This window comes from Oncorhynchus mykiss, chromosome 1, assembly GCF_013265735.2.
Source record: "Oncorhynchus mykiss isolate Arlee chromosome 1, USDA_OmykA_1.1, whole genome shotgun sequence".
Taxonomy (NCBI): domain Eukaryota; kingdom Metazoa; phylum Chordata; class Actinopteri; order Salmoniformes; family Salmonidae; genus Oncorhynchus; species Oncorhynchus mykiss.
Window position 1 is genome coordinate 53072965 of NC_048565.1, and position 27750 is coordinate 53100714.

At 42.5% G+C, this 27750-nt stretch overlaps 1 protein-coding gene and 1 long non-coding RNA gene across 14 annotated transcripts in view; one reads left to right on the forward strand and one right to left on the reverse strand.

The window, feature by feature from the left end:
* Window positions 1-4693: 4693 nt before the first annotated feature.
* On the reverse strand, window positions 4694-11759 carry LOC110524998. The gene is made up of 3 exons (XR_005052089.1): window positions 11627-11759; window positions 8002-8637; window positions 4694-7112 (listed from the first exon to the last, which is right to left on the reverse strand). It is a non-coding gene; the product is annotated as an uncharacterized LOC110524998 (long non-coding RNA).
* Window positions 8009-27750, forward strand: part of LOC110524948 (CUGBP Elav-like family member 2) — a 68717-nt gene continuing 48975 nt past the window's right edge. For 10 of the 13 annotated variants that reach the window (XR_005052076.1, XR_005052079.1, XR_005052078.1 and 7 more), the window contains exon 1: window positions 8009-8159. Coding sequence is in view for 2 of the 13 variants with exons in the window: in XM_021604911.2 (XP_021460586.1) it covers window positions 8038-8159 (122 nt within the window). In the remaining 11 variants the exon portion in view is untranslated. Of the gene's footprint in view, window positions 8160-11695; window positions 11992-12294; window positions 12417-12652; window positions 13321-27750 lie in introns of those variants that run through there. The other 3 variants (XR_005052085.1, XR_005052087.1, XR_005052088.1) reach the window with 3 other exon arrangements.

Genomic DNA, 27750 nt, shown 5'->3' on the forward strand with positions numbered 1-27750 from the left:
AACAAAACAGTGAATTTGAATTTGTTAAATTAATCAGAAGATGTTTTGATGACGAAGTAGTAGTATGTCATTTTTGCCTTCTTTGGATTTCTGTCTGAGGAGCAGGGAGTCATACTGCTCAAAACATATCCGTGTCACCAGCTGGAGGTGAACCGCTAGCCGTCTCAGCTGTAGCAACCAAGAAGAGCCTAGTGCAGAGTGTTCGAGTAAATGTTTCTGCTCCCTTGCCAACTCCTTATGCATGTCCAAATACCATAAGGAGTTGGCAAGAGAGCAGAAATGGACTGGCAGCCAAAAGTCTAGTGTATAGTCTAATAGAATGTTCTAGTACTAAAACCTAGTGCAGAATGTTTGAGTAGGCCTAAAGCCTAGTGTAGAATGTTCGAGTAGGCCTAAAGCCTAGTGCAGAATGTTCGAGTAGGCCTAAAGCCTAGTGTAGAATGTTCGAGTAGGCCTAAAGCCTAGTGCAGAATGTTCGAGTAGGCCTAAAGCCTAGTGTAGAATGTTCGAGTAGGCCTAAAGCCTAGTGTAGAATGTTCGAGTAGGCCTAAAGCCTAGTGCAGAATGTTCGAGTAGGCCTAAAGCCTAGTGCAGAATGTTCGAGTAGGCCTAAAGCCTAGTGTAGAATGTTCGAGTAGGCCTAAAGCCTAGTGCAGAATGTTCGAGTAGGCCTAAAGCCTAGTGTAGAATGTTCGAGTAGGCCTAAAGCCTAGTGTAGAATGTTCGAGTAGGCCTAAAGCCTAGTGTAGAATGTTTGAGTATACTCTCCGGTAACATTTTACTTTACTTAAAGCCAACTGGTGTAATGCTTTATCTCTTGTTATAAACCTGTATGAACCTTTATCATTTCTTATTATAATGCTTAAAAAGCCTAAGGTAGGTAGGATGTTATAGTAAAGCTTAGTTCAGAATGTTTAAGTAGTAATGTCTTCCTGGTGTGGTAATACACAAAATGAAATCGAATTGAATTCATCACATGTGCCGAATACAACAGGGAAATGCTTAATGCTTACTTAGAAGCTCTTTCCCAATGATGCAGAGTTAAATAAGAATAAAAAAATAAGAAGGAAGCTATATACAGCAGTACCATACAGTATCAAGTTGCAGGGATACGTGGTAATTGAGGTAGATATGTACATGTAGGCAGGGGAGAAGTGACTAGGCATCAGGATAGATAAGAGTAAAAAGTATAAGAGCAGGGTATATGGTGGGTGTATGTGAACATTTTGCCCATTTCATGGTTTCCTGTCAGGCAATATGCAGCACAGTTATGTACCGTTACACAGCAATTCTTCAGATTTTGCATTTCTCCATATGACCACATGGTGTCATTCTTAATGCAGGAACTAGCAGGTATCTATCTTCACATGCCAAGAAGACATGAGAGAAAAGCTCTTATACAATGTTTTGGATTCTGGTGCATGACGAAGTGGAATTCATTTTGCTCACAGCATGCTCATCAAAAAGCATATACTCCCAAATACTGAATGTAGAAACTGGAAGGAACTCCATTTACTGCCTTTGAACTGTAATCATGACAGTCCACTTGCTTTTGAAGTGTCTGTCTTGTTCCCCCATGACGCAACAAACCACAGGTGCTATGGGATTGATAATAGACTAGTAAATTGATTTCTGATTGGTTTATAATGAGGCCTACATCATGCAGAGGAATATTTTGTTGCTTTTCTGCCTGTAGGTAAAATGCTGAGCGCAAAGTTTGATTGAACAGCAAAAAAACTAACAAAAAAAAACACTTCCAGAGATCACAAAATAATTTGCTCACACCCAGGGATTGGTGTTATTAAAAATAGAATTGAGGTTTCTGTTTTGCAGTCTGTATAGGAAGAAAGCATGTTGCTGTTTGTTTTTGAGCTCCAGACCACTTATCACTCACTCACTTATGTACAGTGTATAAGAGTATCTGTGCAAATAATAAGAATAGTAACAGCATGGGAACTAATCTCCATAGTAACAGGCAATATTTTAATTTTCTGTCACTCCATGAGTTGGGAGGCACTTAGTTTGTAACTTGCATCGTGATGGTATTTAAAGCTACAATCTGTACTCCAGTGGGTATATAATATATCATTAATTTAAATAACCATTGAACAGCGGGAACTATCACAGATTGCACCTTCAAGAAGCTACAATATTAGTTTCTGCTGTCTGTTACATCTTGAAGGTATTTGAAGCCACAATCTGTATTCCAAATGGGCATACATTTAATTCATTATTAAAGGTGTAATCTGCAATAGTTACAGCTGTTCAATGAAATAACCAACTATTGCAGATTAATTTACACCTTTAAGGAGAAAACTCGCTACAGTATATGTTTCTGCTGCCTGTCACAGCTTGGTACATCGCACGCTGGGCGTTTCATCTTGGTCTATTTTAGACCAGTTGAGTCAGATGATGTGGGCTCTTCATCTTGATGAAATTTTCACAGTAAACTGACTATTTTGGCCAGGCCCGGAAGCAGAACTGATGCATTATACTGTCATGCTTGGGCTGTGTTGTGTTGTGTGGGTGGCTGGGTGGGTAGTGAAGGTGAGAGCTAATAATGTAATGCTGCACATAGGCCTTTAGAGAACATTATGAGATAGAGAAAGTGTGTGTGTGACACAGCTGGCCCTCAATGGAGAAGAGACACACGAGGTTGTCTGATGTGAAGAAATCAAGGAGGAAGTGAAAGGGGACTGGCCTTGGAAAAAGAGAAGTAAAAAGTGTCCTATTGCACATGCAAAATAAGCTCATTAATGACCTAAGGTGGTTTGTACAGAAAAATAAAAATGTGCTTTCATGGCTCTCTGCTAGCTTTATCAGGTTATGCAACACAATGCATTCATTCAACATTACACAAATATTTCAATATGTAACAAAGTTTATACAACAGCCTTTGTAAGAAAGTGTGGTAGGCTCATACATACTCATAAAAAGCCATGAAGCATTATATGTACAGAGTTAAGTGCAAGCAAACATTTTGTGCACAAGTTTGGCGTTTGAAATTAAACTGGACTTATACAAGCTCTTCCCTGCTAATGTAGTAATAATGTAAATGTCGTGCAAATCCTTTTTTACAAGCAAACTGTATCCTCTCTGGTGTGATATACGAGACAGTAGACAGGTACATGATCTCCTCTCGTGATGAACATGACTGCCTAGTCCTGTTGATAATCTTAGCCAGATTTCTCTTATGGTGCTGGGTGGTTAAGACTTCTTCCACCCCCTCTCTCTCTCTCTCTCTCTCCTCTTCAATCTCAGGAGGCTGAAGAAATTTGGCTTGGCTCTTAAAACCCTCACAAATTTCTACAGATGCACAATTGACAGCATCCTACCGCCTGGTACGGCAACTGCACCGCCCGCAACCGCAGGGCTCTCCAGAGGGTGGTGCGGTCTGCCTAATGCATCACCGGGGGCAAACTATCTGCCCTCCAGGACACCTACAGCAGGACACCTATGTCTCAGGAAGGATCATCAAGGACATCAACCACCCGAGCCACAGCCTGTTCACCATGCTATCAACCAGATGGCGAGGTCAGTACAGGTGTATCAAAGCTGGGACCGAGAGACTGAAAAACAGCTTCTATCTTAAGGCCATCAGACTGGTAAATAGCCATCACTAGCCGGCTTCCACCCAGTTACCCAACCCTGCACCTTAGTCTGCTGCCCTCTATAGATAGACTTGGAATCACTGGCCACTTTAATAATGGAACACTAGTCACTTTAATGATGTTTACAAACTACTTTACTCAACTCATATGTATATACTGTATTCTATTCTACTGTATTTTAGTCAATGCCACTCCGACATTGCTTGATTCAATATGCAAATATTTCATATTTCCAAATCAAATTTATATAGCCCTTCTCACATCAGCTGATATATCAAAGTGCTGTACAGAAACCCAGCCTAAAACCCCAAACAGCAAGCAATGCAGGTGTAGAAGCACGGTGGCTAGGAAAAACTCCCTAGAAAGGCCAAAACCTAGGAAGAAACCTAGAGAGGAACCAGGCTCTGAGGGGTGGCCAGTCCTCTTCTGGCTGTGCCGGGTGGAGATTATAACAGAACATGGCCAAGATGTTCAAATGTTCATAAATGACCAGCATGGTCAAATAATAATAATCACAGTAGTTGTCGAGGGTGCAACAAGTCAGCACCTCAGGAGTAAATGTCAGTTGGCTTTTCATAGCCGATCATTGAGAGTATCTCTACCACTCCTGCTGTCTCTAGAGAGTTGAAAACAGCAGGTCTGAGACAGGTAGCACGTCCGGTGAACAGGTCAGGGTTCCATAGCCGCAGGCAGAACAGTTGAAACTGGAGCAGCAGCACAGCCAGGTGGACTGGGGACAGCAAGGAGCCATCAGGCCAGGTAGTCCTGAGGCATGGTCCTAGGACTCAGGGCCTCCGAGAAAGAGAAAGAAAGCGATAGAGATAATTAGAGAGAGCATACTTAAATTCACACAGGATACCGGATAAGACAGGAGAAATACTCCAGATATAACAGACTAACCCTAGCCCCCCAACACAAACTACTGCAGCATAAATACTGGAGGCTGAGACAGGAAGGGTCAGGAGACACAGTGGCCCCATCCGATGATAGCCCCGGACAGGGCCAAACAGGCAGGATATAATCCCATCCACTTTGCCAAAGCACAGCCCCCACACCACTAGAGGGATATCTTCAACCACCAATTTACCATCCTGAGACAAGGCAGAGTATAGCCCACAAAGATCTCTGCCACGGCACAACCCAAGGGGGGGGCACCAACCCATTTCCATTCTTTTAGATGTGTGTATTGTGAATAATTTTTAGATTCTACTGCACTATTAGATACTACTGCACTGTTAGAGCTAGGAACACAAGCATTTCGCTACACCCGCAATAACATCTGCTAAGTATGTATATGTGACCAATGCAATTTGATTTGAGATTACCCAATGAAAGCTATCAGACACCTCCAACACCCAGAACCAAAGCCTATGGATGGAGGTTTCATTTTCACAAAAGAATGGATGGAGGTTTCAACAAAACAAGACAGACAGGCAGCAGTTTCACAATCTGACCGTAGAAAGTTCCTGGTAGTTGTTTTCCGGTTTCATAAAAAAGTATTTCTGCAGTGCTAGTGAACATTGAGTCACCAGACAAACCGACCCTGTCACTTTGGGTCATGGGGAGCACGTGAGTGAGAACGAAAGAGTGAGAGAGAGACTGACAGACAAGAGGTCTCAAACCCTTTCACGTGTCTTTCAGTAGCCTAGCACATGTGGTTGGTTTACAGATGTGCAGTCTTCCCTTTCAGATTCTATTCACCTTCTGGAAAGTGTTACCTTGAAATGGATGTTAGTTCCTGAATAATTTAACTTCAATGTTTCTGTAATAGATACAGCTTCACTTTCAAAATCAATTTTCGTCCATTAGAATCAAGCCTACTGTTGAATGTATCACTTGGATCAGAGGTATTTCAGGAGATACTGTAAGTTCACTTAGTGCAAGAACACAATAACTTTAGTTGCTCTCTGCTTTATATGGTGCAGCTACACATCACAAAGACTAGCTAGGGTTTCAACATCAGCGTTAAAATATTTATGTCAGCGGAAACTAAGTGTGCAAGAAAGAGCAAGGCTGAAACCAGAGGGATTTACGCTCAGATCAGAGGATCCCCTTCACCATGTCAGTCTTATCCCCTATGATACCCGCTCGGCACACATGCAGCACACACACCCACATGTACTGCACAGCATACATGACCCTGTTTCAAATGACTTTCCTACTTAAAGTCAGAGAGAGAGAATGAGAAAGAGAGCAAGAGAGAACGCCTATGGGGGTCGGAGGCCTAGATTTATTTTCTCCTGGGCTCTCAGAGTCCGAGAAGGATATTACAGAGCAAATCTCATCTTAAAGTTGTAAGACTGAAACACTAGGTTGTTTCTTTATGTACCTGGAATAAAAGGAGGAACTATACGCATCAACAGGAAGTCATCTGGCTGCAAGCCATAGTGAAATATTTTCTAGTTTATTTCCTCTGCCTACTGTACTCCTGCCATACTCTTCACTTTGATAGCACTGTGGTGTAGTCCGGATGGACTATGATGAGTTGCCATGCAAATTATGGTACTAAAGCAGTAGTTTTAAACTACATAAAGTTATAAACAGGAAATTATCTGACTGCATGCCATACTTTTAATTTTGGTAACTCTATTGTAGGTGTATAAGCTATGCAAATTAGGGCAGTAATTTGAAACGACATAAGGGTATGCCTCTTCATGTTTTGGTTCCTGTTGTCAGTTGATGGTGGCCAATGGCTCCAGGGTCTGTGACAACACTTTATGTAAAACTGCCCTTCAAGTGTGTGTGTGTGTGTGTGTGTGTGTGTGTCTTATGTGAAGTAGTTGAGAATGCATTTGACTGGCCTAGTTACCAGATCTGTTTGTGCTATAGCCAACGTCTCTACCGTGTGTTGTCATGCCAAACAAGACAATAGACGCACGTTAGAAGAACCGTTGGCTATACTACAAACAGATATAACAACTGACCACACTAGTATTTGACATGGTCAAACAACTAATATGCTACACTGCCATGGGATATGATAATGAGTGTATCCCAAATGGCACCCTATTCCATTTGTAGTGCACTACTTTTGACCAGGGCCTATAGGGCTCTGATCAAAAGTAGTGCACTATATGGGAATAGGGTGCCATTTGGAACGTAACCTGGGGCTATATTTCATATAGCAAAGTATTGCAGAGAGATTTCTGTTCATGTTAGGCTTAACATGCAAACAAAATGCCATCTGAGAGAGGAGACTAGCGTAATCCTTCCTTTATTAAAAGATAGCCATGCTTACCAGAATTTTTTCTTACTGACTAAACATACAGCAAGCTATGCTATCCATCTCTGCACCAGTGTAATAATGAGAACATACTGTACTGTAGTTGGAGAGAGGGTATAGAGGTAGACAGGGTTGGCTCGGTCTCCCCCTCTCACAAAGGTCTCCATCACCCCCTCTCTGTGTCGCTCCCTGTACCTCTCTCCCCTCCCTCTTCTCATCCTCTGGTTTATCATCAGTCAGTCCAGGGAATGTGAAGAATGTGACATATGCGCATCCTCCTGTCCAAAAGAAGATTATTCAGAAAGTGATGGTATGACTGGACTGGATAATTTGGCGTTTTCACGGATTAAATCTCGACCAAAAGATCTGCATGTAACTGCAGAGTTAGTAGATGGAGTTGTTAGAACATTTAAATAATTTCAACATTTGAAGTTTGACACTTCAGAATCCAGTTTTTTACATACAAATTCATGCATCTATTCTAAAAAGGGTGTGGTGCTTTGCTTGTTGGATTGATTCCCCTGCTTGACACAGACTTTGGTTGGACCACACCATGATTCCTGCCACAAGTGCAGTACCTGAGGTTTAGTCTGTATGTACAGTATTTCCTTTGTAACAACAACACCTGGTATCGACCTACATTTGGCCTGTATTTCTCCTGTATCCAAGCATTCAAATACATGCAAAACATTGAAACAGGGATCATTCCACAACCCACTCAATCCCAGGACCTGAGAAAGAAACAGATCCAGAGATCCATTGGCAAACTTTGCAGACGTTTCCCCTTATTTTCCCCATGTATCCCAGTCTGCCCAGTCTGACAGTAGGAATAAATCACCCGTGTCCAATTTCCTGGACTCTTCCTAATATGGGTGTCAATTAGAGGAAGAGTACTACTGTGGCCGCAGCTTTGCAGCCTGCGAACCGGTCTGCCGCGGGCTGCACAATGCATTAGCCCACGATGAGCTGTCAAAAAGGATTATTTCAGCTACGCCAGTCAGCAAAAGGGGTGTGTGCCGCTCGACTGCACTAAATCTGAGGAGAGAAAGAGGGGCGGGAGTGAAAAACAGAGAGAGCGAGAGAGAAATAGAGAGAGAGAGAAAAGCTACCCAGATAGAGGCGAGAGGGAGAAATAGTGAGAAGAAGAGAAGTGTCCATTTAACACACATAAGAAGGTGGATTTTTCTGGAAGAGTCCCGTGCGATGTTGGAACACTCGTCGGAGCTAGCCCTGGTGCAGAGCATATACGTCAACGGCATGCGCTGTCCCCCCTCTGCCTCCGCCGCCGGTGTCCCCGTCAGGAATGAGGACCTAGGATCTCTGAGGTACGTTGTCCTTGGATGTTGGGTTGGCCCCTCATTCAGAATGAATGAGTCAGATCTAGCCTGGCTGGCTTTTGTTGTGGTTGGGGTTGGGGCTTTAGCCAGTGTTTATAATGATTATTTGTCCCTGTGGTGGTGAATAACGGATATTGTTATAGGACCAATTCATTGTTTTCAGTTGAACTATTCATTCTCATGCCATGGTGGGTTAGAGTAGATTTGTGATGTGTATGTTTTTCACTGAAAGGAAAAGAGATACAAGCTATCTTGTGATCTGGGGGAAAATCTCCCCCCTTCCCAAAATCCACCCCCTTCAGTCATCTTCACAAACTCGCATATTGATCCTGTTGATTGAAGTTATCATCAAATCAAATGTGAATAAATACATTTACCTTCTTATATTACATGACTCAAAACCAATGTATTGTGAATACACAATACTGATGTATTGGTCCACAGGGATCGGGAAAGTTGCGTCTCCCTGAAATGAAAAGAAGTTGAAGAAATAAATTAAAATAGGCGTGACCTTCCCTCACAATTAAAATATGAAGAAATGGGTCTCTGTCAGTCAGTGATGCAGGGACAGGGATCTACCACTGTATGAAAGAGAGGCCACTGAAGAGGACAGTGGTGCGAACAAGTCCATCCATCCAGGCCTTGCCCTAACACCTTCAGACAAAACCAATATAAACTGCAAATCTACTGCAGGGCACAGAAACATTTACATCATCCAATAAGACATTTGCATAAACCAGTATTACCAGCACCGAAAACCTAACTCAAACTAATCTGATAAGGTTAGTGTTAACCAACATAGCAGCCAGCCGAGCTATAACAAAAAATCTGCATTTATTTTCAGATTAGAACATTGAGTCATACACAGATCTTCTCCCACTCCTTCTCCATTTTGAGAGCACCAGCTCCATTCAGTTGGTCGCCATTCTGCAAGTGCTTTCAGAGCTGGGAGAAATGATGTCAGCCAGGCAGATAGGCAGGCAGCAAGTTCATGACGATACATATACAAACATAGATGATGTAACCCATTTGGGTTGCTCTGTACAGTTGGCCTATTTTTACTTGACCCGCTTCACCATTGGTTAAGAAGGGGTGCAAGTCAAATGCTAGATGAATTGATTTGTAGGGGGCAGGGATCGTCCAGATAGTCCCACGTTGCAAAAGAATACCACAGAACAGGAAGATGTAAACAAAGAAGGCATGGTACGTGTAGAGATTACCATAGGATTACGATAGTAATAATCTGAGAGGTTAAACATGTGAGGCTAACGTCAAGAGGCGGCAACCAATAACTAACTATACAATCCATTCCAAGAAACATGGTTCCATTGCAACAATAAAATAGTATTTATTTTTTAATATTCCAGCACAATATGTTTTATACTTTCTTCCATAAATAGATGGGTCATTTAGTGTACAATTGGGAACTGTGATGTACTGTAGGCTACCCAACTAATCTCATATGCCAGACTAGATGTAATATTCAGAGACTTACTTGTCTGGTTCCATAAGACGAATAACCACCACAAGAGAAGGGGGCTGTCATTTAAAATGGCCAGACAAGGGGGCTGTCATGTCCCTCTTGCAATGTATCTTCTTAGAGAGATTTTCGGAGATCTAAAATGATTAAACACAATTATAGCCTAGTCTAAAGCTCACACATACTTTGATGTTGTGTGAGATAGTAATATCAGATTAGAGTCCAAATGCGTAACATTCCAACATAATATCTGAACCAAAAGATGCTTTGATAAGATGCTTTTTATAGCAGCCCAGCCCCTAAATCCTAATGGGCGTTCATAATAGACTATGTGCCTGTCTGAATGTAGCCTATATGGTAAAATAGGTCACAGTCATATTGTATGTATGTAACACTTTGAAACGCTAAAATCAACACAATCTGCACTGTAGTCTGCCTTGAAAATTGCTTTGGATACAAGGATTAACCGGGATTTCACAAATAGGATATTTATTATCAGTGAGTCTGCAGAAGGAACCTGCAAGTAGGAATTTTGTTGGACGACGTATACCATGTGTATCCCGTATGACTAATAAAACTTGAAATTTGAAACTTGGTGAGAGACTCCCAATAATATTTTAGGGGGTTATGAATGTGCAGCTGCTGTGAGTGCTAGAATGAACCATTCCAGTCCAGCCATCAGCCCCTCTCTGCTACGGGTTGTATTCATTAGGGCACAACGTAGCGAAATGTTTTGCAACGGAAAGCAAAAAACAAGCATTTCTTATTAAACAATTCAGCTAGTCCTTCCCTCTCTGTTTCAGTCTGTTTTCATCCATTTGGTGCCTGTTCTGCTCTGCTGTGGTACAAACAGTACTTGACAATTGTGATCTGTCCCCCCCTCGATGGGGGTTTGTATAGGGAAACCTCACCCATCAAGTCGAGTTCAACAAAGAAAGACAGCCCCCTCCCCAAGAAAACAACAGCAATACCACAAAAGGGGAACATGACCTGTGACCCGTATAGAAGCATGGGTTATGTCCCAAATGGCAAGCTGGACTCTGGCCAAAAGAAGTGCACTACATAGGGAATAGGGTGCCATTTGGGACACATACAAAACTCAGGATGACTGGGGGGAAAAAAACAGTATTTTAATGATCTTTTCTTCTTGGCCAATATTCACAAAGAGTCTCGGTGTAGTAGCGCTGATATAGGATCCTTTTGTCTTTTAGATACAAATTAATATAATTTGTACAGGGGCGACCTGATCCTAGACCAGCACTCCAACTCTGACAAGCTTTTTGAATACTGGCCCAGACACTAATAGGGTGGGACTCGGATTAACAAAACATTTGGAGTATTTCATTTGAATTATTGGAGAGGAGTATTATAGAAAGGGGATTTCCTATTACTACTTGACTGGTTCAATAATAGCCAAGTGCTTGAGCTAAGGACTCGTGGAATGGGGTTGCCATAGCCTATCATTTTCCTTTCTCTGATAATCTCTTACCTCTCTAGCAAATGGTATTGGCCTATTGGGTCTGTAGTCAAGGTTCAAGAAATGGGGTTGGGTAAGGCTCGCTATATAATTTTCCTTTCTCTGATAATCTCTTACCCCTCACAAAATGTCCATCTCTTTCCCCCCCCTTTTTTTGTTAACCCATTCACCCTCTTCAGGGTACAAAAATAGCTGTTTTTGTTTTGACAGCTTTTTTGTTACATATAAACATCCATCTCGTTCTGTTTTTGTCTGTCTTGGTTCTGTTGTAGTCTGTAGTTGGGATCTCCTTTTCCTTCCATCAACACCTGCCATATTTCACAAGCATATCGTTTAGGTCAGATTGAGCCATGGGTGGTTAAAGTACCAATAGACTTGTGTAAACTGCTGCCTACTTCAAATAGACTGACAATAAATAGTCAAATAAAGTATGGATTATATGGACGTGCAAACAAAAATAACTGGAACCCCAGCCTAGTCAAAAATGTTTTTACATACTTGACAGGGAACAGAGGTAGTCACGCCTCTCTCTCTTGCAGTTGACAGCTCGCATGTAGTTTCTTTTTCAATTTGGCGATTGGAGGAGAAATGAGCTGGGGGATGCAGAAGACGAATGTCAATCGCTTCTGAAGACTTAGTACTCGCATTCTGCTGCTTAGAGTAGAAGGCCCCCCCCTCTCCCTGGCTCCGTTTTGTGGTCGCGCAGCAGTTGAATCTCGAAGCCGTTACTTTCATTGTTGAAAGACGACGGCGTGGTGGCTTATACCGTAGCTCGTTAACATGACTTCGGCATACAGTGGTCTGGATTTTCTTCCGGATAGGACAGTCGAAAGCCGGTTGATGATGAGCTCGGAAGACACAAAGTAAGTAGCAAATTCATGGTTTTTAAGACTCTAATCATAACCGTCATGTATTTGTCAACATTTTTTTTATGAATTTGCAGATAAAATGTAGAACGCCCCGCACATGAAGTCGCGTCCAACGCGCCACACATATCGACACGGTTTTGAGTTAGAAGGCTAAAGGTACTATAAGCTCGACAACGTTATACGGTAGTTCACTGAGATGTTTTTACGGTTTAGCTAAGGAAATGCTAGTCAAGTGACATTTGCTTCCGGAGTTAAAACGTTGCAGACATTATCGGGCTCGTCATTGTAAAGTTTATACAAGCTGGGGTTGCTTGTGTGTTTACTGTGCGAGCGGGAGAAACGTGCACACGAGGCAGCCGCCCTTTGTTTTTTTTTATGCTGCTTGCTTGAGCAGAACAGCAACGGAGTCGTCGGTTCGGGTAGGTCATGACAGAAAATTACTTCCAACTAACAATGTTACTACCCGTTGCCACGCTTTTGATGGCAAGCGTTGCACATCAGTCGCTATGTAATGTAACAGTTGACGTAAAACGTTTTTTTTTTTGCGGGGGGCGGGGGGGGGGGGGGGGAGTATTTCTTGCGTTTGTACTCTGCGTGTTTTACGACGAGGCAGTTTGCTACGTCTTTGTAGCTAGTTTCCCCGTTAACAAATCGATTTCCCGTAATGGAGGTTCGTGTAGGGTAGCTTGCAGGAACACGTGGTACATTTTTTTTTGTTGTTGAGCAATTTTAATGAAAATCGTGTGACCGCCACATAGATTTGTTAGCAAAGGAAGCCAGTCAACACAGACGTTGTTTTCAGAAATGCCCCCTAGGCTAATTCGGCTTACCGTGAGTGGATTTCAACTCACACCCATAGATAGGGTATGAAGCTCAAGGCTCTACGTTGCTAGTCAGTTAATTAACTCCGAAATCCCCCTAGCTATATCTACATATGGGCTTGGCTCTGTAGTTAAGTTCACGAAACATACATAGGCTACAAACGTAAACCTTTTACAACAAATCCTTTGCCCAGATAGTGATTATAAAATGGGCTGATCAATGGATTTGCATTAAAACACGGTGACTGACAAATAATATGCTTTCCTACTAGATAAGGACAGACGGGAAGCATTCTCACCAGTTTCCTTTTTCCATGCAAGACGGAATACATTTTTTTTGTAGTGGCAACGAATACGTTTGTCATAATGCTCATGGGAAATCTTTCGACCCCTGACCTGTCCAACTCGCAGCTGTTGTTGGATGATGGATTTATGCATGTTCATGTGAGAGGAAGAGGTGAAGCGAGAGGTTTTACTCCGCCCCAGGTCTGTCCACGAAAATGTATGTATGAAGGTCAACGAGCTTGTCGAATACGGCCAACAAAAAATGTAATTGCTAACTTGCAACATGAAGCTTCTTTGATCGAATATTAGTTTCTTAATGGTTAAGTTGTTACGAATGGATTTATATACGTGGACGCACGTGGCATTAAAGTCGTTTTAGGGTAAATTGCTTTATTTCATAGTTGTGTCTGTTGTCATAGAGATAGCTAGAGGACTCATCATTGATATACCTGTTTTAGCATAAACATTGCCATTGAGGGATCCACCATTTTAAACTTGTCAACTGTGTGGGGATTCCTGAGTTGGCGCAATCAGTGAATGAAGAAGTTAAGAAAAACCCTTAACTGAAAACAATGTTTTTTTTGTGTCTCCACAAATTTAAAATCACAGTGCAGTTATCACAAAACATATTATTTTCCTTGTTATAGGCTAACTAGCCGTTATGCTATAAAGGCCTGGGGAAAGTTGTGTAATTGTAAATAAAACCAGAGAGGAAGAGGCAAACTTTAGGCTACTTTAGTGAATTTGCGAGGCATGCAAGAACAAGCAAGTGTTTAAACCCTTTACAATGAAGATCTGTGAAGTTATTTGGATTTTTCAAATTATCTTTGAAAGACAGGGTCCTGAAAAGGGGATGTTTCTTTTTTTGCTGAGTTTACATACAAATGTATAGATGAGCAATGACAGAGTGGCATAGGCAAGATGCAATAGATGGTATAAAATGCAGTATATACATATGAGATGAGTATGATATGTAAGTTATTAAAGTAAACATTCTTCAAGTGGCATTATTGAAGTCACTCGTGATCCATTTATTAAAGTGACTAGTGATTTGTGTCTGTATGTTGGCAGCAGCCTCTCTATGTTAGTGGTGGCTGTTTAACAGTCTGATGGCCTTGAGATAGAAGCTGTTTTTCCAGTCTCTCGGTTCCAGATTTGATGCACCTGTTCTGACTTCGCCTTCTGGATGGTAGAGGGGTGAACAGGCAGTGTTTTGGGTGGTTGTTGTCCTTGATGATCTTTTTGGCCTTCCTGTGACATCGGGTGCTGTACGTGTCCTGGAGGGCAGGTAGTTTGCCCCCGGTGACGCGTTGTGCATGCCGCACTGCACCACCCTCTGGAGAGCCTTGCGGTTGTGGGCGGTGCAGTTGCTGTACCAGGCCGTGATACAGCCTGACAGGGTGCTATTAATTGTGCATCTGTGAAAGTTTTAGGTGACAAGCCAAAAAAAAATCAGTCTCTTGAGGTTGAAGAGCCGCTTTTGCGTTTTCTTCACCACACTGTCTGTGTGGGTGGACCATTTCAGACCATTTCAGTCTGTGAAGTGGAGATGTTGTTTCCTACCGTCACCACCTGGGGATGACCCATCCAGGAAGTCCAGGACCTAATTTCACAGGGTGGGGTTGAGACCCAAGGCCTCAAGATTAATGATGAGCTTGGAGGGTACTATGGTGGTGAATTTTGAGCTGTAGTCAATGAACAGCATTCTTCCATACCCCTCTTGTCCAGATGGGATAGGGCACTGTGCAATGCGATGGTGATTACATCGTCTGTGGATCTATTGGGGCGGTAAGCAAATTGAAATGGGTCTAGGGTGTAAGGTCATATGATCCTTGACTAGTCTCTCAAAGCACTTCATGATGACAGAAGTGAGTGCTGCGGGGTGGGGCGATGGTAATTTAGGTCAGTTACCTTTGCCTTCTTGGGTACAGGAATAATGGAACAATACATAAACTAAATACTGCATAGTTTCTTAAGGACTAAAAGAGAGTCAGCCCTCTCTGTTGGTGTCATTTTGCCAGATGCGAGTGTTTTGTGTTCTCGGAAGTACGGAGTTAGGAGTTGATTCCTAGCAGAATCAAATCTTGAAAATCAGAAATGGAAGTTGACACCAGGGGAATCGAGGAATAAATGATTGGAGTCGAGCATTTATATTTTGAGTAGACACCACCACTATGTCATCGTCTTAAACAGTTGGAAAAATGGCATAGAAAGGCAAGCGACAGCAGCAAAGTCCTTTATGGCAATACTTTGAGAAGTTAAATAAGAAGGAAATGCAAACTTTCTAAGGTGGAATTGTTGTACAGTACCATCTGAAAGGGATGGTGATGCTGCAGGCAGCTGCATTGTGAATTCGCATGGAATTTTATATCATTTTCTAATTTTAATGGAAAACATATATATATGTATATATATGTATGTATGTATGTATGTATGTATGTATGTATATATATATATATGTATGTGTGTGTATATATATATGTGTATATATATGTGTGTATAAATAAGTATAAATAAATTGCAGTTTAAATGGGCAATTTGTCACATCTGTACTTTAAAATGGAGATGGCCTAAATGTTGCTGCTCATGCTGTCACAGACGCTATAATGGCACATATACAAAGATGAGTCCTCTACCTATCTCTATGGCCTGTTGTTCACAAGCGTATCTGCCCTCTCATTGGCTAGAATGGCCCCACCAATGGTCCCTCCTCCATCCTGCCTTCCAGGCATTTATATTTCCATTGTTAGAGCGGTCACTTGAATATCTTGTAAATATAATAAACAATATTTTTGTTAATGTGATTCCAGCATTTCAATTCAATTTACTTTATTGACATATCACTCACCACTCATCTTAGTTGAGTTCAACAGCAAGTATCCTGTAGCAGCTTCATCCATTTGATATGCATTTCCCACCATCACATACACATATTGAAAAGCCAACAGTGAACTTATTGGTAATATCAACAAGGGCTAATATCAACAAGGGATGATTGACCGAGGGAAAATGTGATCATGGCTGTCTGGAAATTTAATTGTGATTAGTCTAAAGCAAGGGTGTCAAGCTCATCTTGACCTAGTGGCAGCATTTGGTCTTCAACGAGGTCTGTAGGGCCGCACTGAAAACTGGTTATATTTTCTTGCCGTCGAAATTTGCGAAAGATCATTGCAAAAATGATGGATGGGGAACTTTGATACTCCCTGACTGTCTAGCTTTAATTTAGGTGATTTTTTGGCAAGACGGGCACAATCAAGAAACTGTTTCAATGCATGTCCATTATTTTCCATGGACCATATTTGACACTCCTGGTCTAAAGGCTTGGGGTGGTTTGGGACTGGAAGGATTCCTTGCATTCATCATATCTTTTGGCTTTGGACGCGCATGCACACAAAGGTGACAATTTCTACCTAACTAGTGTGTGTGTGTGTTCTGTGATTGATTGAGCCTCTGATAGAAGATAGTGAATATCTGGGCTTAAGTTTGATCCTTTGGCAACGAACACTGAGATGAGGAGTCTCCCAAATGTAACCCTAGTGCACTACTTTTGCCCGGGTACTACTTTTGCTCAGCACTTCTTCTTTTACCCTATGGGCCCTGGCCAAAAGTAGTGCACTATATAGGGAATAGGGTGCTATTTGAAACGCACACATGGTGTTATCTGGGCTACACTGTGATGATGATGTGATCCTTTTGTTGTGGACACTGACAGGGGTCGGGTGGCTGTCTGATCTGGGCAAAGTGTGGCCTCTTTGCACTGACTCTTGGGGCTGAGAGAGGGCCAGCTGTTCGCATAGTGTGTGGGGATCAAATCCATTTTTTTTTTCGTCACATGTGCCGCATACAACAGGTGGTGCTTACTTACGAGACCCTAACCAACAATGCAGTAAAAAAATGTATGAACAAGTAATTAAAGAGCAGCAGTAAAATATCAATAGCGAGACCCGAGACTATATACAGGGGGGTACCGGTACAAAGTGCGGGGGCACCGCTTAGTCAAGGTAATTGAGGTAATATGTAGGTGGAGTTATTAAAGTGACTATGCATAGATGACAACAACAGAGTGTAGCAGCGGTGTAGAAGCCTATTGATCCTAGACTTGGCTCTCTGGTACCCCTTGCCGTGCGGTAGTAGAGAGAACAGTCTATGACTAGGGTGGCTGGAGTCTTTAACCATTTTTAGGACCTTCCTCTGACACCACCTGGTATAGAGGTCCTGGATGACAGGAAGCTTTGCCCCAGTGATATACTGGGCCGTACGTACTACCCTCTGTAGTGCCTTGCGGTCGGAGGCTGAGCAGTTGCCATACCAGGCAGTGAGGCAACCAGTCAGGAGGATGCTCTCGATGGTGCTGCTGTACAACCTTTTGAGGATCTTAGAGCCCATGCCAAATCCTTTCAGTCTCCCGAGGGGGAATAGTTTTTATAATGCTCTCTTCGCGACAGTCTTGTTGTGCTTGGAACTTTAAGCTCTCAAACTTGCTCCACTACAGCCCCGTCGATGAGAAGGGGAATGTGTTCGGTCCTCTTTTTTCTGTAGTCCACAATCATCTCCTGCGTGAGCCATGTAGACCGATGTTGAAGACTGGGAGGGGTTTGTCACCTGTTCTACCACTTCCTGCTGCTGGTGTGTCAATGCGCCATGGAACTATGTTTAATTAAATAAGAATCTGTTCCCCTCCCTTCAGACACTGTCTAGTATGGTGGCCTGGCATTCACAGGGCATACAGCACCGTGGCTCTCTCATCTTTGGCCTTTTTGACTTGTAAGATAGCTGACAATTTCTCCAACACATGCAAAGGATTTAAAATAAGAAGCTTGGGTCTGAACTACATACATGGGCCTAGGTCTACATCTTCACTCCTCTCCTTTCCTCCTACTCTACCAAGTTTGTCCAAGTGTGGTTTGAGGTTGCTACAAAATACTAGGCCCATGTCTATGTCTTTCTTCACACTGTCTCCTTTCTTCCTAGTTCCCCAAGTTTGGTTTGAGTAGAGGTCGCAACAAACTACATAGGCCTAATGTACATATCCACCGCTCTCTCATTTGTCCTCCCCAAGTTGTGTGGTGTGGTTTGAGGCAAACTACATGGGCATTCATCTTCTTCGACCCTATTTCTCGCTGTTTTTTTCCTCTTCCAACGCCGCCTCCAAGTTTTGTTTGTGTGGTTAGAGGTCGCAACAAAGTATTCAGTAATTGTAGTCGACTTTCACGCTCAGCTGGCCTCATGGCGTGTTTATTTAGCAAAGATCAGATGCATTCGCCGGGGTGTTTCTGTAATTGACACAGTGGGATAGCTAGTTATTTACCCATATACAGCACGCCTGGTTGGCTGGTATACTACAGAGCACATGAACAGGATATACAGTGTAATATCAATGTGCATGACTAGGCTATATTTTGAGGGCTGAAAGTTTGAAAAATGTAAACCACCACGACTGAAACTTCGAGTCCACTTCAGCCAACCAAGGTAAATCCCCAAATCACGTTAGGTTGTATGAAGCGTCCCTGTGGCAGTGGCACATGCTATAGGCCTTGCTAATAAAATGTTGAAGATTGCATGCATATGCTCTACAAGTTAAGAAGGGTATACTGTCCAAGTTGAGTGGAATCAGCTTGGTATTGTCGCAATACAATCTTTTTTTTTTTTTTTTTTTTTTTTTTTTTTTTTTTTTTTTACTTCGTCACGATACTCGATACCAAAGTGAAAAAGAAGGCGTATTAGCCAAAGTCACAGAATGGCACTTGATCCAGACAGATCTTTTGAGTTCAATATCATTACATTAGATTTTTTTGATAAATCAATTATCCAATCAATTTGACTTTGGTAAAAAACAATATATCTAACGACCTTAATACAATGTCATCATTTATTTTGTATGTTAAATCTCTAGTCTATTGATTAACTGTTTATATCCAGATGTAGCCCGGGCCTATTTACAATACAGGTGAATAAATATTCAATTGGATTGTATGCATGCATTAAGTTTGGTTTTCACCTATAGCCCCATGAATTCAGCCAGAAAATGCTAATCTGTTCCCCTTTCATTTGGGATTTATTGTACTGATCAACAATATTTGCATTGAAGAAAAAATCTCTTTTATAAAAGTGTGCGTGGTCTCTCTTTAAGACCCATGATGTCATTCACACACTCAGTTCGAGGCTCGAGCAAAGATTATCTAGAATAGGAGTGAACAATCAGTTTCAACATTTCCACATGCCGTGTTGAATTATTCAATTGTGTTAACTTCTGTGCAGCATAAGTGGTGATGCGGCCCAGACTGAGTGCAGTTGTTCCTCAGGACATGCTAGAGCTTGCAAGGAGTAAGTGCAGCAGGCACGGTGCTCTCGCACTATAAGGGGACATCGGCTGCGCTGATACAGATCCTCAATCAGTAGACAACGTGACACACATTTGACAGAAGTACTGAAAGTAATACATTCTAGTACCGAACTGTTTTTCATGTTCTAGTATCCAAAAAGTACCAACGTTTTGGTATACCGTGCAACACTAAATCAGCGGCCAGTCCAGGGTTGTGTTAAGGATTGGGGCACGCAACGGAAAATTAAATCCTGCTACTAGTGAGTTCCGGCCGCCCAACTACCTGCATGCTCAATCCCATCCCCTCCTCTCTTCTCCATACAATCTCTGGAAACATTCTCACTTCCCTCATCAACTCATCCTTGATCACTGGCTGCGTCCCCTCTGACTCCAGAGTCGCTCCCCTCCTCAAGAAACCAACACTCCACCCCTCTGATGTCAAACTACATAACCTTCTTTCTTTTCTTTCAAAAGCACTTGAGTTTGCTGTCTGACCAACTCTCTCGCTATCTCTCTCAGAACGATCTTCTTGACCGTACCTAGTCAGGCTTCAAGACTTGTCACTCAACTGAGACTGATTTCCTCTGTGGCACTGCACTGCCAAAGCGGACTCTGTCCTTTGCTCTCATCCATCAGATCGTCCTCTCAGGGCTGGGTGTCTCAGGCTCTGAACAATCTTGGATTGCATCCTACCTGGCAGGTGACGTGGAGCGGATCTGTGTCTGCACTACGTACTCACTACTGTTGTCCCTCGGGGCTCGGTTCTAGGCCCTCTTCTCTCTATACACCGTCACTCGACTCATCATATCCTCACATGGTCTCTCCTATCATTGATATGCGGATGACACTCAACTACTTTTCTCCTTCTCACCTTCTAAGACCCAGATGGCGACATGCATCTCTGCGTGCCTGACAGATATGTTGACCCACCACCTCAAGCTCCACATCAACAAGACGGAGCTTATCTTCCTTTCTGGGAAGGCATGATTGCTCCAAGACCTCTCCATCCATCACAGTTGACAACTCCACGGTGTCCCCCTCCCAGAGAGCAAAGATACTTGGCATAACTCCGGACAACAGCCTGTCATTCTCTGCAAACATCAAAGTAGTGACTCGCTTGTGTAGGTTCATGCTCTACAACATCTGTAGAGTACGACCCTACCTCACTCAGGAAGCGGCGTAGTTCCTAATCCGGGCACTTGTCATCTCCCACCTGGACTACTGCAACACGCTGTTGGCTGGGCTCCCCGCTTGTGCCATCAAACCCCTTTAACTTATCCAGAACACTGCAGCCCACCTGGTGTTCAACCTTCCCAAGTTCTCCCATGTCACCCTGCGACTCCACTGGCTTCCAGTTGAAGCTCGCATTCACTACAAGACTCGCCTATGGAGAAGCAAGAGGAACTGCCCCTCCCTACGTTCAGGCTGCGATCAAACCGTACATCCCAACGTGAGAACATAGTTCTGCCACCTCTGGTCACCCCTACAGGAGGGCAGCTCCTGCTCAGTCCAGTTAAAGCCCTTCTCTGTCCTGGCACCCCAATGGCTGAATCAGCTTCCCGCTGAAGTTGGACAGCAGAGTGAGTCCCTGCCCATCTTCTGAAAACATCTGAAACTCTACCTCTTCAAAGAGTACCCCCCCTGTAAAAAAAGAAAATGTTTTTAAAAGTAATTTGTGTGCTCGCACTTGACACTATCCCCCTTTTACTAGCACTGACTTTCCCGATAGCTACTTTATTGAGGTAAAATGTACTTACTATGACTGAGATGTGGTTGTCCTACCTAGCTATTTTAAGATTAATGCACTACGTCGTTCTGGAGTGACTAAATGACTAAAATGTAAAACATTTTGCAATGGAAAGTTACAATAAGCATTTATTATTAGACAAGTCGAGGTAGTCCCAGTCCATCCCTGTTTCAGTTTGTTTTTTTCCGTTGGTGCCTTATGAGCAGGACACTACACGTGCACACTACAGGGAAAATGACACATTATTGGGACTCAGAACCAGTATTCAAGCAGTAACATTCAGGTGGCCATGTATGTATTAGATGTAAGTAGAAGCACATGTATTGTTGTCCATTTTATTTTAATCCATTTATGGTAGGATTAGGGTAAAAAAATATAGACATTTTTGTGTGTGTGTATATGGGGGGAGATTGGAAATTGATAGACAATTACAGTTGAAGTTTAAAACTATTTTTTTCAACCACTCCACAAATTTCTTGTTAACAAACTATAGTTTTGGCAAGATGGTTAGGACGTCTACTTTGTGCATGACACAAGTGATTTTTCCAACAATTGTTTACAGACAGATTATTTAACTTACAGTGAATTATATCACAATTCCAGTAGATCAGAAGTTTACATACACGAAGTTGACTGTGCCTTTAAACAGCTTGGAAAATTCCAGAAAATGGGGTCATGGCGTTAGAAGCTTCTGATAGGCTAATTGACATAATTTGAGTCAATTGGGGTGTACCTGTGGATGTATTTCAAGGCCCACCTTCAAAACACATTGTCTCTTTGCTTGTCATCATGGGGAAATGAAATTAAATCAGCCAAGACCCCAGAAAAAAACACTGTAGACTTTCAAGTCTGGTTCATCCTTAGGAGCAATTTCTAAATGCCTAAAGGTACCACGTTCATCTGTGCAAACAATAGTATGCAAGTATAAACACAATGGGACCACGCAGCCATCATACCGCTCAGGAAAGAGACGCGTTCTGTCTCTTAGAGATGAATGTACTTTGGTGCGAAAAGTGCAAATCAATCCCAGAACAACAGCAAAGGACCATGTGAAGATGCTGGAAGAACAGGTACAGAAGTATATATATCCACAGTAAAACAAGTCCTATAATCGACATAACCTGAAAGGCCGCTCAGCAAGGAAGAAGCCAATGCTCCAAAACTGCCATTTAAAAAAAATCCAGATAGTGGTTTGCAACTGCACATGGGGACAAAGATCGTACTTTTTGGAGAAATGTCCTCTGGTCTGATGAAACAAAAATAGAACTGTTTGGCCATAATGACCATCATCGTTATGTTTGGAGGAAAAAGGGGGAGGCTTGCAAGCTGAAGAACACCATCCCAACCGTGAAGCACGGGGGTGGCAGCATCATGTTGTGGAGGTGCTTTGCTGCAGGAGGGACTGGTGCACTTCACAAAATAGATGGCATCACGAGGAGGGAAATTATGTGGATATATTGAAGCAACTACAGACATCCGTCAGGAAGCTAAAGCTTGGTCGCAAATGGGTCTTCCAAATGGACAATGACCCCAAGCATACTTCTGAAGTTGTGGCAAAATGGCTTAAGGACAACAAAGTCAAGGTATTGGAGTGGCCATCACAAAGCCCTGATCTCAATCCCATAGAAAATTTGTGGGCAGAACTGAAAGTGTGTGTGAGCAAGGAGGCCTACAAACCTGACTCAGTTACACCAGCTCTGTCAGGAGGAATGGGCCAAAATTCACCCAACGTATTGTGGGAAGCTTGTGGAAGACCACTTGAAATGTTTGACCCAAGTTAAACAATTTAAAGGCAATGCTACCAAATACTAATTGAGTGTATGTAAACTTCTGACCCACTAGGAATGTGATGAAAGAAATAAAAGCTGAAATAAATCATTCTCTCTATTATTCTGACATTTCACATTCTTGAAAATAAAGTGGTGATCCTAACTGGCCTAAAACAGGGCATTTTTACTAGGATTAAATGTCTGGAATTGTGAAACTGATTTAAAATGTATTTGGCTAAGGTGTATGTAAACTTCTGACTTCAATTGTACACTGATACAACCCACACTCTATCTGCAATATTAAAACTGATTGAACCCTAAAATAAATACAATATAGAAAATAACATCAGAAAAAACATCCAGGCCAATCAGAGAATGTGGGCAGCAGCTTTGGATGGGCATCAGGAGCCAGGAGGGCATGTGGGCTGGGTAACCTTTCCCTCTTGGACAGAGGCCTAAGTCGAGCAGCAATTCGCTCGCCAGTTGTTGACTGACCGTTTTAAGAAGCATTGGAGGGACGCCATCTAAGCAGAAGACTGTAAACAAAAATAACTGGACTCGAGTGAGGTTCTGTGACGTTGCTTATTTTTAATTTTAGAAGACTTATTTGTTAAGGGCCCTTTTCAAACAGCAGTTTACTCTGGTTTTAACAACTACCGTAGTAGCTTATTTTCTTTATTTGGGGGGCTTTTCTAAGCCATAAATACACCAGACTAGGAACCTTTTTGTTTTATCTGGGTCTGCCTTCAGTGTATCTTGGTCTGTAGTAGCTGGTTGTAGTCTAGTCTTTCTATACCCCTGCAACAGTCTTCTTCACCCGATGCTAGATTTGCATTCTACCTCCAGCCAGACCAGAGTTGACTTGCTTCAGCCTAAACCAGGTTCCTATTTGCTGATCTTTATTAATCCATTCACTAGAGTGTCCAATCAAAGACTCATCTTGTGACCTATACGTAAGATAAATGGTCTATTATCCTCTAAGAAACCCATCGGTTCAAACCTTGCGTCTCCTATCATAATCCGTTCTTAAGTTACTTTAGTTTTTTTTGTTGCTTTTTTGTAGGATGGCCAAAATTTAGTTGACTAAGTCAATGGAGGCCAGAGGAAAGAAAATGGAAAAGCTGTGCAAGAATTAAGGCTAACTGACAGGCTCACCGTTGAACTTGTTATCTCTATCTATATTTGTTATCTATATTATGTGATATTTTCATATTAATGAAGAATTCCTGTTCTTTTAAAAATGTTTCTCACAAAAACAAGTATAACTCTGTGAAATGTCAACAGAGCACTGAGCGTATGGAAAGCTTTTTTGATTTTCACAGCTTTTAACATTTAATTTAGTTTGTCATTCTTTTTGCGATTTGAAGAAAACGACTTTGCAGACCACCACAACATGCAAAATCCTTAAGATGCTTACTCGATGCGGCACGGCTCTGTCAACAGAGCTCGGTGCTTATCGGATGTGTTGGGTTACGAAATCAGACTTTTTTTAAGATGCTGAATGTTAATGATATGTTTAGAGAAAGACCCCACTGAACGATTCAAAACATGAAGAAATTATATTTGTCTTGGTAAAATGTGTTTTATAACATAAGGAAGTGAAATTTCATTACCAAAAACGTGTTTTCATCTACTCTGGGCCGAGTCGGTGGGCACGCTACGTTCACACCCTGACTCAGCCTAATTTGAATCCCTCCTCATCCATAACCACCGTCACCAGGGACACTCCATATGATTATGGAGCTAATGGGGCGGGTCTTGTCATCAGGCCCTGGCTGCCTCTTGTCCACATGGAGCCCTATTCACAGCATGATTGGACACGTCTGTCTTCATCAGGGGAAATGCAACAATGAAAATTAGGCCATATTGAGGCAGAATTGGAGTTCATGCTGGGATGGAAACATCTTAATGGGGCCTTCATCAGAGCACTGATGTACTGATTATAGACAACTGTGATGGTCCTCCAGCAGGCAGCAGCACCTTGTATGGAAATTAGATGAGATATCACAGAGCTGTGTGTGTGCTCATAGCCGGAGTGACTCGAGGTGCAGCCTGCCCTGCCTATGGAAATTGGTCAGATATCACAGAACATAGGCCAGACAGACTTGCAGACAGACTTGCAGACATCACACCAGAAACAGACATGGCTATTTCCTTGGTGCCTGTTGTCAGGTCCTTTTCTGGAGTGAGAGTGATGTAGAGACTGCTATGCCTGTGTGATCTGACTGCCTCTGCTCCGAGGCTAGAATACACAGCCCTGTGGCTTCTGCATCTCTGGTTGAGTGGTATTTCTATTCTGAGATAGTAATTATTCATCCACTCTGACAACCAATACCTGGCTGGGTCCTTCCCGTCTGACTTGTCAGGTTGGAAAGAGAATCAGAAGCGAGATGGAGACCCTTTATACACTTGACAGCGATCTGATGTTAGGGGGGATAAAGAAGAGTTTTTCTCTGTGTTTGAGAGTGACAAGGCTACATTGCAGTTGGACTGGGCAGAATCACTGATCTACAAATCATCTTGCATCCCAAATCTAACTACTCATGGATCAAGATAAGTGATTTCTGTGCCTTGCCCTGCTCAAACTGATCCCTTCCAACTTGTTTTTTTCTCTTGGTCATGTCGAAGCAGCACTCAGTGGAATTTTAAATTACTATGGCTTTCTTGAAGAACAAGTAACACTATTCAGGATAGTCTGGGTATTCTCAGAAAATGTCTGTTTCGCTTGTCTGCGCTTCCTCAGAAATGTTAAGCGCTCGTCCACGACTCCACAATGTAAACTGCGACTTTTCATCCCCAAATAAAACGAGAGTGCAAGAGCCCTCCTGGGGAAAGGAGCATGAACTATAACTAAGTTTGGCCAGTATCCAGATAGTCATACCTGCTAGGTAAAGCCCCGCCTTATCTCAGCTCGCTGGTCACCATCGCAGCACACGCTACCGCAGGTATATCTCACTGGTCACACCCAAACCCAATTCTTCCTTTGGCCGCCTTTCCTTCCAGTTCTCCGCTGCCAATGACTGGAACAAACTGCAAAAATCACTGAAGCTGGAGACTCATATCTCCCTTACTAGATTTAAGCACCAGCTGTCAGAGCAGCTCACAGATCACTGGACCTGTACATAGCCCATCTGTAAATAGCCCAACCAACTACCTCATCCCCATACTTTTATTTATTTTGCTCCTTTGCACCCCAGTATCTCTACTTGCACATTCATCTTCTGCACATCTACCATTCCAGTGTTTAATTGCTATATTGTAATTATTTTGCCACTATGGCCTATTTATTGCCTTACCTCCCTTATCCTACTTCATTTGCACACACTGTATATATACTTTTTCTATTGTTTTATTGACTGTATGTTTGTTTATTCCATGTGTAACTCTGCATTGTTGTTTGTCGCACTGATTTGCTTTATCTTGGCCAGGTCGCAGTTGTAAGTAAGAACTTGTTCTCCACTAGCCTTTACCTTAAATAAAGGTAAAATTTAAAAAATACCGTTCCTATACCATAGGGGATTGATTGTCTCTGCTGTAACAAAGCTTTCTCTTGCAACCTAGCCATTTAGCTAGCAGGTTAGCAAACAAAATGCATAGCTGGCAACTTGAGCTGGAGATAATTTATTTGGCACGTCTTACATAGTTCAATTAGTTCTAAGCAGTGGCATAGACTATTATTTTCAATACCAAAAATGTATATTTCATACTCCCCGGTATATGGGATGTACGGGATACCTCCCAAGCCTAATTATTACCCAAAGTGGGAGAGCCTTTCCTGACTAACATTGGTAATCTTTCTTTACCACAACCTATGAACTGAACCAACACATAAAGCAGCACTGGATTATATCACAGGGTGTGGGCCTATGAATGTTGAAACATTTTTTTATAGGTAGAGCGTCAAGTGATTCCTGAAATGATCCCAACCAAGCTAAGTAAAAGCCATATATTCCAAGTCGAAGGTGTTCACTGGCTGTTAATTTAGGATGCATACAGAACCCAACAAACGTGTGACGCTTTAAGAAGGGTGGCTGACGACATGTATACTCGTATACGATATCGGTGGCTCAGTGCTGCCTCAGTGACAGTCTCTATAATGGGAGCAACTAGGAAAAGTGTAGCAGTGCAGCTGACATGCTTCTGCGCTCAGACGACAGCAAATCTCCAGGCATATGGTCCCGGTAAATCATGTTATTTTGTGGGAAGAGCAACAGCAGTTATGCTAATGTCAACTTGAACCTGTCAGCTGCTCCAGGACCTGTCAGCTGCTCCGAGGTGTCTTGGAGCCAGGTCACTTGCCACATCACAACGACAGGCCCTCCTGGCCTAACTGACTTTCTCTGGTCTGGGTCATAATTATTGGGGCACACTAGCAAAAACAATTGCAACTTGAAAACGAGTGTTTCTTATTGGACAAACTGGAGCCAGTTTAATTTGAAATAATCCCCACTGGAGTGAGCTCCCCAGTGACGGTTTATGGCTTTTACATGTGGGACCCCTTTCCAACCAAGGGGAGTAAAGAAAGGAAGAAGTTTGTGTCATTTGGATTGGAACTTGCATTTGGTGTGGTGGCTGGGCAAATGACCACTGGCACTGACTGTTTGATTCCTGGGACCACCCATACGTCTAGCTTGGGTAGTGTTGAAGTGTTTATCCAGCATTGGGATCACTGTTTCAGCAATTCACACCACATGCATCTAGTTATCAAGAGAATTGTATTATGTTTTGGGCTGACGCCAATTATTTGACTGGGCGACTTTTTTGTTCTTGTCGAGCAGTAGCAGATATCTGTATTTTGTTATGGCACAC